The following is an 11,925-nucleotide window of genomic DNA, read 5'->3' on the forward strand; positions in this document are numbered from 1 at the left end:
ATTTCACTGTTTCGTGACTCTTCTCTGGTTCTACAGTACTATGCCAACAATACAAATAGTATATAGGCAGATTCGGCGTTTCATAGGAGAATCTAATGTTTTGGTTTTTGGTGGCTGCGCGATTCTTGTTCTCGCGTTCGTAATACGTCGTAATTTTGCCCTTTACATGGACAAAAATGAGTTCAGAAAATGTAAGTAGATTTATAATGGCATCACATTAAAAGAAAGTTTATAGCAGTACATGTATTGGTCATTCTGATTATTACCAGGCCTAGGTTAGCCTGGTATAGAATAGCTAGGCTAAGCCTGGCTATTGGCGGAGGCCAGACGGGTATTCGGCCAGGCAGCCAGAGACACGGGCCTTGCTAAGCCCTGTCTGGAAGGGTACTGGTCATCTCGTACCAAAATCAACCAGTACCAATAAGGCCTAGTAGCAGGCCTAAAGAGGATAGAGGTTAAATTATCTTTGTAGAATACTAAAAATGAGGATGCAGCCTGAATCATGGAGTCATAAATTAGCCATATATACTTGATTGAATATTATTTAATTTATATTTTAATTACATTTTTAATTTAGACAATCGATGGTCTTTTGATGACATTAGTGGGGATGGGGTTTGACCTAGATAGAAGTCAAGCTGCCGTACAAGCAGGAAAGTACAACCTACAGGAAGCTGTAGAATGGTTAGTATAGTGAACCTTAAAACAATGCAATATGTTATATTATTTTAGAAGACTGTCAATAAATTATTAATTAATAATAATTTATTATATTCTCACATTGTCATGTTTATAAAATAATAATAATGTATAAATGAATCATCCCATTTTCTGCAATTGTTTTCCAATTCAAACTATGTATTATTTTGTTTTCAAACTTGCTTTACATTCATAAATGTGTACAAAATATCAAGGAACAATAACGTATTGTAAAAAATAATTATTTCAATTTGTTTGTTTCAAGGCTTTTACAGGTCAACGACCCTACGGTGATCCCAACAGTCTCAACTCCAAGTTTGAGCCTTCGAACAAATACACAGCAGGTAAAAAACGATTCTAAAAAAATATCCATAATTCTAAAAATTTTTACAAAAAATCACACTTTCATGAATGATGTGAATAAATGTTTTACTTTACTTACTTCTGTTTAACTTAATAATTTTGTTTGTTTTAAATTGATATATTGTTTTTACTTTTATTTATTACAGACTGTACAACCACAAAACAACCAACCAGAATTAGGACAATTAGATACTTCTTCAAACACGGAACAATCAAACACAGAGTCAACACCAAAGTTAGCCAGTAGGTATGCTTTGAATGAGGAACAACTGGCAGAGAAGGACAGATGGGAACAGGAGCAACGGCATCAAGCTGCAAAGGAGGCTAAAGAGAAACGTCTGTTGAAGAAAAAGGTTTCGTTTCGTTTATTTTTCCACTCTTCAAATGAATGTTAAAAAAAATAAATAAAAGGAGATACCATAAGTATACATATTTTATGAGTGGATGAGGTACTGTACTGTCATCAAAATGTACTGAAAATACAATGTGATAAATTGCCTCCAAAATATGAAATAGTGTATTATTATATTTTGTGGAAATATTTTAGGAATAATACTATTATTAAGCTCTATCTACACTATCAAACTTTATGTGACAAAAAATGTGATGTGCCCATATATGGACATAATAATGTCATGTCACTACCGTATTTGGCCATATCACTACCATATTTGGGCATATTACTACCATATTTGGGCACATCACACATGTTTTGTCAAACTAGTTGGATAGTGTAGACAGAGCTTTAGAAGGGAAACTATAAGGTGAACCAGAAACCATCAGTTTGTTTTTTAAATGAATTTTAAAAAATACATTTGGGAGTTTCTTGTTTATTGTATTAATAGCTTGTATTTGTTGTAGGAAAGGCAGCAGGTTTTACTAGAAATTGCAGCAGACAAGAAGGCAAGGGTTCAGAAGACAACAACAGCATCTAGTAGTACAAAACAAGAATCAAAAGAATGTGAGAGCAAAATAGATGAAAGAAGTAAAAAGGAAGAAAAGGAAAAAACTACAGAAAAGAAAGACCTAAAATGCACACTTCAGGTAATTGTAGTTATATCAATTTAACAACAAAAAGTTTATTTCAAATGTCTACCATGACCTCTTTTATTCAAATTAGTTTACCCTAATTGTCCTTGTTATTTAGATTCGTTTGCCGTCAGGACAAGCACTTCGACATGAATTTGAGGCATCATGTAGTCTTAAGATGGTTGTAGATTTTGTTAAGGAGCAAGAACCAACTCTGCAAGAAATTGAATTACTACAGGTAACATAGAAGAAATGTAAACAATGTTAGTTAAGCTCCGTCTACACTATCAAAAAGGGGTGATGTGCCCAAATATGGTAGTGATATGCTCAAATATGGTAGTGATATCACCATGTCCATATATGGGCACATCACATTTTTTTTTGTCACATAAAGTTTGATAGTGTAGACAGACCTACTTCATAGGTATTACATTACTAATACATAGTTGTATTCGTCTATAAATAATAACATTTGTTACAATAACTTGCATAATGGTTAGATAATTTTATTGTAACAAGGATTAAGACATTTATTTGATTTTATTAATTAATAATACAGCCAACATCGTGAATTTAAAGAGTTATTTTATTTGTAGACATTTCCTAGGCATGTGTATACATGTGAAGACATGATCCTGTCACTGTCTGAATTAAAACTCACTCCTAGGGGAGTGCTTGTTGCCAGGAAGTCAGAAGGACCACCAAGTAAACGTACGTTTTTTTTCCCTAAAATTATCAAAACTTTCCTCGAATTTTCTTCTCCCATTCTTATCATTTTCATACACCACTTATTTTAGTGTATCATTGGTCAGTTTTTATCTTTCCATAACAAGTTTAGGCTTTTCTTGTATTATCGGTATTTTGACCACCTAGCCCTTTTATAAATTGTACATAAATAATATCATAGGGTCCCTAATGATCAGCTTCGGCTGGATGGACCACCATTGAAAAACAGAAATAAATACCAGATTTTCTACCAGACATATTAGACCAGCCCAAAGGTGTCCGGTATAGGGAGAGTTGACTGTAATCAGTTCTCTTATTTGTAATTTAGTTCATAAGGCTGAGACTGATAGTGAACCACCAACACAGCCGGTATCGACCACATCAACAGCGCTTCCCAGCCATAGAGGTACTGGAATGGACGTGGCAGGACGATTAAATCGACAGATGCAGTTGATCAATAGCCAGCGCCCTCACTCTGCAGCTCATAACTGGGGAGCAGGTCATAGTTTGCAGCATGTAGAGCAAGAAGGTGAAGAAGAACCCTCAGAGGATATAGCTAGTGATGTGGTGGAGGAACCAGATGCAAATGATGAGAATAATGATATGGATGGTAATTATAATAATTATAATAATGCTCTAATAGGCAAATTACCATTGGCCATATTGTTGTTAAATGTGTTAAATACACTTTTTATTTTTGTGACAGAATTAATTGCTGGCTGGGGTGAGGCCCAGGGTCCACAACAGCACCCATGGGGAGGAGGCAACAGACTGGATGCTCAGCCTGTCAACTTTGTATATGGCTTCCAAGATGGAGCAAGTGAAGAAGGAGCTGAAGAAGTCTCAAAACAAAAAGCAGGTAGTCTTATATTCAAATATAATAATTACAATTTTATTTATGCATTTAAAAATACACTTTCTATCTACCATGACCAAAGCCATTTTATGTAACAGAACCATTCTTTGATTGTGTTTCAGCTGATGCTGCCCTCAAACGAATCGCGTTAGCTCACCAACAGGCACCGGATGTTCCAACGACATCATCAAGGTCAACAGTCATACCATCTCTGGTTACCATGACAACGAAAGCTGTTGCTAAGAAACTAGGAGATCCCAACCAATCACCTTCCTCATTGGGTGGAATGCCTCAACAACTAGCAGCAAAAATTGTTGATGAGATGAAAAAAGATGGAACATTGCGACCAAGGACAATGCCTATATTTCTGTCATGGTAAGAATTCCTTAATCTCTGTCTACACTATCAAACTTTATGTGACAAAAAATGTGATTTGCCCATATATGGACATGATGATGTCATATCACTATCATATTTGGGAACATCACACTTTTTTTTTCAAACTATAGTTTGATAGTGTTTACCAATATGGTAGTGATATGACATCATCAAATTTTTTTGTCACATAAATTTGATAGTGTAGACAGAGTTTTAAAGAATTCTATGATGTTTTTTCAAGTTACATAATTTATTGGCACCCAGATATCAATTATGAAACGTATCATTATGAATGTTGTTTAAAAATACCTAAAACTCTATTATGTCATTATTTTACAGTCACCTGACCCATTTGGTGCTAGATTGTTACAAGTACACCACCAACGAACTCCTTCAATCGCTACGTTTCCATAGCAACATAAGTCACATGAGCATCTGTTCTTGTAGTCTCATTAGTGATGCTGGTCTCACTGTCCTCTTACCATGTAAGTTACCATGGTAACAAACATCATTTTTGTTGCAACATTATACATTAATTAACTGGGTGTTTTTGTTTTTTGGTTTTCTTTATATATTTGTATATTGTATGTATATCAAATGTAAATCAACCAACCAAATTTAATTTGTACCTTGTTGTAAAAATGACAATAATGCTATCGTATTGTATAAATATCATATATATTATTAAAAGCATTATTTAAGCAAGAACAATATATACAGTAACTAACTAAGAACATATTAAAATGTTGCATGATTTTTTAAGATAAACACATTTTTTTCTTTTTTTAAACAGGTTTGAAAAAATTAAAGATTTTAAAACTAAATTTAAACCCACAAATCACAGATAAAGTGCTTGGATGCATTAAAGGTAGGTTCATGTGTAAATTATATCAAATCCTATTCAAACAAAAGCAGTTTTCAGTGGAAATGTAAGTCTTGACTTAATGCTTCATATCCCAACAAATACTAACCCACAATCTTTACCCACTTTACATTACCCGAAACCTAGCTTTACGTGCTTACGTACCTGTTTCCAAATAAAATCAAAACAATCAAGTTTGTCAAAGCAAGTGTTAGCAAATGTACAATCTAAAATAATAAAATGATTAAATCATCATCCAGTTATGGTATTTACTAATAATCTGTAAATCAATTATATTTTGTAGATTTAAAGCATTTGACAACTTTAGGCTTAGAAGGTGCTAACATCACAGACATAGGAGTAGAGAATCTTACTCACTTATCATCAACTCTTACTCAATTGTATTTAAGTAAGACTCGTATTACGGATGTTTCCATATCAATTATTGCGAGTAAGTATATTGTTATACATTTTGGAAACACGGCAAATGTTTTGCAATTTTTTTAAGTAGTTTATATCAGCTGCTGCTTTTACAGATTTTTCGAGAGCTTTTCCGACCAATCAAGGATTTACAAAAGTTGGAAAAGCTCTCGAAAAAATCTGTAAAAGCAGCAGCTGATATAAACTACTTGAAAACTACTAAAAAAGTAAGTAAGTAAGTATTTTGAATTCACCACTAGATGTGTGTTGCATATTCTCTTATCTTCATCTATCACATTTTACTGTTTGTATTTATGTTTTCAGATCTTAGTTTATTACGTCACTTATCAATTGAGCAGACACAGGTAAAGACATTAAATATTTTATAATAATAATGTATGATAATTGATATAATAACCTTGCAATACTGTTACATTTTAATTTTTTTTTTATATATATGTCTTTCTGTATGTTTAAATTTTATGTGTAGTTTTGCTGTGAATTTGTCTTTATTTTTAATCCATCATTTTTAATGTTTCAATCTTTGTAATACAATATTTTCAGACTTCTGTTTGCTTTTTGTAAATTTGTTATACCTAAATAAATAAAATAAAAACAGCATATTGTCTGGGATAAGGTATACCTGGAAAAGGTATCTATAATTAGGCCTACAAATACTGTACATCTCATCAACATTTTTAGTCGCATGGACGCGACTCTATAGTTCACTGTGTCGGTCAGTCTGTCTGACGGTCCGGTATCACTATGCGTTTTATCGCTTTTCTGTACTTTTTGAGCTGTTTTGATGTACAGAAAAGTTTTAAAGTACATTACTTTTGGAAAGTTCATTTTTTTCTGAGAGCACGCGACTTATGGCTGTTGGCCTTGTTTTATACTGTAATACTACTACTACTAATATTGATAGTATATTGTTTTGTTTAGGTTACAACTCTTCTACCTCTGCAATGCCTTTCACATCTTGAAACATTGAATATTGGGTCGACTTACGTCAAGTCAGAAAGCTTAAATGGACTTCACAAACTACCAAAATTAAAAGCTTTAAATATAAACTCTATCCTGAGTATGGAAGGAGACAGAGCCCTCTATTCTTTAACAGGTTCAGTTCATTTTTACATTTTAATTAATTTGATTGACATTAAAGATATATTATTCCCTAACAAATTTTTTTTTTCACATTTGTTTTTCACATTTCTGTGTCTCCCCAATCCTGGATTCGCCACTGCTGCCATTGAGAAAAACAAACAATTTGTACACATAAGTCGGTGATCAACTTTAAGCAACTTACTTAGAACATTACAGTAACATTAAGTCATTAATTTTTATAGGTATGCAATTAAGACACATTCAACTACCAAGTAGGCACACAACAACAGACCTGGGAATACAATACATTGCAGGTAACTATATGGTTGTTATTACACTATTCCATACAATCAACATCAGATGATTTGAAAATGCATGAATTGATACATTTGTCCTAACTCTGGTATAACCTCACCCCAATCCCTCCGTCCACCTCACTCTCAATCCCACAGTCCACCTCACCTCAAATCCCACAGTCCACCTCACCCCCAATACCACAGTCCATCTCACTCCCAATCCCACAATCCACCTCACCTTCAATCCCACAGTCCACCTCATCCCCAATCCGACGGTCCACCTCACCCCCAATCCCACGGTCCACCCACACTTTTGTGTTTAGCAGTATACTTATATTTAAGGCCCAAATCTAGTTTATCTAAACAGTATATAAAGATAATGATATTCCATTTATACCCACACTACTACTGTTCAACCTGTGTGTATATGTAACCCTTTTTTGTTTTCTTAAGGTATGTCATTAGTTGAACTAGATCTTTCTGATTACATCCATATTACTGATGACGGCGTACATCATCTTGCAGACATGACAAGGTAACGTTTTTTCCTATTTTAAATGTACACATAGTCAATCTTGTAATACCTCAAATCGGTTAAATGGGATGTCAAACATTTAAAGCTCTGTCTACACTATCAAACTAGTTTGAAGGAAAAAAAAGCGTGATCTGCCCAAATATGGTAGTGATATGCCCAAATATGGTAGTGATATGACACACATTTTTTCACATTAAGTTTGATAGTGTAGACAGAGCTTAATAATATTACCTCTACCATACCAAGTTATAGTATATCAATAACCTACCATATGTCACAACTATCAACTTTAATCATTTTCCCAGTTAAAAAAAAAGAACTTTATTTTACTTGTTATATAGATTTTTATTATACATACTGAAAGTAATAAATAATGCATATGTTTTAATCGGAATTAATGTGTAGGTTACTTCTGTTACAAGAATGTATTTGGCATTTATTTCTTTTATTTTTCTTTATTATTTGTTTCCTGTTTATTTCTGGTAATTTTATTGATTCTTTTATTTCTTTCAGTCTGAGAAAACTGTCTCTTAGTAATACTAAAATTACTGACGTTGGTTTGTCACATTTAAAAGGTACATTTATATTGTAAAACACACTTTTTATAAATTCACAATTTTAGATTAAAACTGTAAACGCCAATATTGACAAGATTATTACTAATATTAACAACAATTTTGAAGCATAATTAATAACAAAGAATTGAAAAAGAGTTGAATTCAGGTATTTTATTTTCGCTTACAAGTGATTTGTTTTAAATGCTTAAGTGTAGTAGTGTATTAACTGGTTTTATTGTTTCAAAAGTTTGTGTATAATCTGGTATAATCTGTACTTGGTACTAAAAAGGACATATGAGAACATTTGCAACAGAGGTTTTCCCTCTCTAAAGCTCTGTCTACACAATCAAACTTTATGTAACAAACAAATGTGATGTGCCTATATATGGACACAATGATGTCATATCATTACCATATTTGGGCACTTAACCCTTTTTTCCCGCAGTAGTTACACTATTATCATTCAGATTGTGCATCGTCGTGAAAATAATCTCTTATAAAAATTGTTAATCTTATAACTTTTTAAAAATATCTTCAAATCTATAAATGAAAAATGTATAAACCATAAATTTCCATTTTAATCTTATTAATATTTGATTTATTACAAAATCAAACATATTTTTAAAAAGCTTATCATATTTAAATATTTTGAGCTTTTTGTTTATGTTGAGAGATTTATTTTTTCGTTATTTTTATCTGTGATATTTATTTTTCTATAGGACTGACAGATTTACAAGGATTGAGTATAGATAGAACAAATATAAGTGACACCGGAGCAATGGTACTTAGTTCTCTTACTAAGTTGTCAATGCTAAGTCTCTCATCGACTCAAATTACCAGCAAACTACTCAAGTCTAAGGCTCTCAACCAGTGCCATATGCTTAGTAAACTCAACTTAAGCCGTACTAACATTTCAAACTCTGGTAAGTGTGATTTTTTTACAATGTACAATTAACACTCATTGCTTTGTAACCTTACATGTTGTGTCTTTGGGTTGGTTGACGTTTATTAAATTTGTGACGTGAAGATTGTATATATTGTATATAAAACCCAGAACCTAGGTTTATGTATGGTAAACATAACCAACCTACTACTAGACCCCTGATACAATGCATTTATGTATTGTATGTGGATTTATATCTGTCATTTGTTAAAATCTATATTTTTTCAAGTTCACAATTATCACGTTGTATTGGAATTAATAGTTAAATGGGTCAAATGGCCAAGCCTTGAAGGCCGAAGCGCTGTTTACCATACCTAAAGAGCCAACAATGTCGGCAAGGGTTCGAGGCCGACTCGCTCCTAGTTCTGGTGGTGGAACAAGTCTTCTTGGATAAGGACTATAAACCGTAGGCCCAGTGTACACAGTTATAACCTGTTCATCATTCAAGATGAGTAGGGGGTTACTGTAAACTGGTTCACAAAATAGCCCCCGCATCAGGGGGATTACCACCTATCTGATAAGACAGTGATTAATTTACTATTGGTAATCCTTGGCCACATGTGCCTAAAGACATAAAATAAAATAAATGTTTCAAAGTTTATTATGAATACTACTTATATTTGTATATTTTCTTTCCAATAAAGGTTTGCCCCACCTCAAGTTGCTAAGCCTATCATTATTAAATCTTGACAACACATTTGTGACGTTGAATGTTGCTAACAACATAAAGAATTGTCCAAATTTGAAAGTAGTTCGAGCGAACAATCTTAGAATACGACCATTAGGTGAGGGCTCTGATTCAGATGAATAAATAATAAGGCAAGTTGCACTCCTTTAGATTTGTATCTGTAAAACCTTGTCTGATGTGCCCATATATGGTCATATCACTATCATGTTTGGGCATATCACTACCATTAGGTGAGGGCGCTGATTCAGATGAATAGACAACACAGGCAAGGCACTCCTTTAGATTTGTATCTGTAAAGCCTTGTCTGATGTGCCCATATATGGTCATATCACTACCATGTTTGGGCATATCACTACCATTAGGTGAGGGCACTGATTCAGATGAATAAATAACACAGGCAAGTGGCACTCCTTTAGATTTGTATCTGTAAAGCCTTGTCTGATGTGCCCATATATGGTAATATCACTACCATGTTTGTACATATCCCACCATGTTTGGGCATATCACCACCATGTTTGGGCATATCACCACCATGTTTGGGCATATTACAACCATATTTGGGCATATCACTACCATATTTGGGCATATCACTACCATATTTGGGCATATCGCTATACAATATTTAGGTAGTGTAGACAGAGCTTTACTCTCCCAAAACTGAGCACTGAGGTGATTACTGCGTCCTAAAGTGTCATACAAATATTTGTAATATTCTGTTCTGATGTTTAAATGGAGTTTAAGATTATTATCAAGTTTTACACAGTTGCAATATTCAGGTTTATGTAACTAAATTAGTGTTATTATATAAAAGCAAGGTATGCTTGGGTTATATAAACTTTGAAGATTATCCCTAAACAATACAAGTTATTCTTAGCAATTGTTGGAGGGTTTAATCCAGTTATATTGAAGTGAGGTTCCACTTTGTATGGTCAGGGTTATTACTCTACAGTGTTTAAGTAAAAACTTTACTTGAGGAAAAGTAAACAATGTGCTTATTTAATATTGTCACCGATAATTTTTAAGCCTATGGGTTATATATATAGATATACAATTAATCAATAATTTATTATTTTGTTTGTATATGCAATGTGTGTCTATGCAGCTAACTCGCTGTAATATAATTTTTTTTTCTATAATTTTAATAATTTATCAAACCATTGGAATACTTAGGATTCTGTTTATTAATTAATTCAGTATATCACTATGCCATGGGAAGTTATACCAATAATAATATAATAGATAATATAATTTTCTCGGACTATTTGTAGTGTAGTATTTCGTGCCGTAATGCTATGTTGTCGTTCGGCCTACTTATTGTATATAATATATAATCCTGTTGAAATTATAGGTTACTACCTATGTTTATCGATTGTTAGATTATCACTAGTAAATCATATTTCACTTCTTCAGTGAACATAAACATTTAATGGTTTGATATTCTTCTAATAACATGTATTACAAATATTAGTAATGCTTAAGATAATTATTATTACAACACCAAAATGAGATGTTTATTGTTTTTTTGGTAGATATCTTTTGAACTAAGATACACAAATAAAGTAAAATTTACATACGTACCTATGTCGTACATTCACTGACGGGATCTTCATGATTAAGCTCTGTCTACACTATCAAACGTTAAGCGACAAAAAAGTGTGATGTGCCCATATATGGACATGATGTCATCTCACTACCATATTTGGGCATATCACTATCATATTTAGGCACATCACACTTTATTGTTTGATAATGTAGACAGAGCTTTAAAGAATCCGCAGTGAATTCAATTCCTTGTGCGTATTTAGTACAAGCGCGTATTAAGCTTCGCTGATCCCACAATACGCGCTCTATTGATTACGTATTAATACGGATTAATTTTACGTCGTAGTTTTTCCCGGGAGGCATTAATAATTATATTATGGAGTTGATATAAACACGCTCGGTATTAGATTACTGATAAGGTTTCAATTGTTTACTTCCGATAGAAAATCAATTTCATCCAATTCTTCATATAACTGTTTGATAAAAGATGTGTCTGAATAAATTAAAAAACCACGTATGGAAGAATAAAGCTCTGTCTACACTATCAAACTAGTTTGACAAAAAATGTGTGATGTGCCCAAATATGGTGGCGATATTCCCAATTATGGTATTTACATGACATCATAATGTCCATATATGGGCACATCACATTTTTTGTCACATCATTTTTGATAGTGTAGATAGTTAAAGTTTAATTCCCACAAGTGGACGCAACAACAGGACGTAAGCGCACCGCAAGTATTTTGACCAATCAGGACGCGATGTATCCCCCGAGCTGTCGCTTGTGATTGGTCAACTCTCTTGCGTGGGAACCAAGATTTATAATATTAATATACATCTGATCTAATGTTGCAATATACATGACACCAAACCGTCATAATATGATCATCACCGCACATTTTCAAATGATATGTTTACTAATTGAAA

General features: G+C 33.1%; 1 protein-coding gene across 1 annotated transcript; it reads left to right on the top strand.

Moving 5' to 3' along the window:
* The first annotated feature begins 114 nt into the window (after window positions 1–114).
* LOC144839486 (uncharacterized) lies at window positions 115–11,033 on the top strand. Its single transcript, XM_078694865.1, has 21 exons — window positions 115–191; window positions 578–684; window positions 965–1,043; window positions 1,209–1,415; window positions 1,924–2,106; window positions 2,210–2,329; window positions 2,688–2,802; window positions 3,146–3,427; window positions 3,524–3,676; window positions 3,796–4,048; window positions 4,391–4,536; window positions 4,845–4,919; window positions 5,218–5,364; window positions 5,658–5,698; window positions 6,276–6,450; window positions 6,680–6,751; window positions 7,187–7,268; window positions 7,782–7,843; window positions 8,545–8,748; window positions 9,413–9,553; window positions 9,819–11,033. The coding sequence occupies exons 1-21, from the start codon at window positions 177–179 to the stop codon at window positions 9,842–9,844; spliced, it is 2,685 nt and encodes an 894-aa protein (XP_078550991.1). The 5' UTR covers window positions 115–176; the 3' UTR covers window positions 9,845–11,033.
* Window positions 11,034–11,925: the final 892 nt, after the last annotated feature.

The sequence above is a fragment of the Antedon bifida genome, chromosome 4, assembly GCF_963402885.1.
Source record: "Antedon bifida chromosome 4, ecAntBifi1.1, whole genome shotgun sequence".
Classification (NCBI taxonomy): domain Eukaryota; kingdom Metazoa; phylum Echinodermata; class Crinoidea; order Comatulida; family Antedonidae; genus Antedon; species Antedon bifida.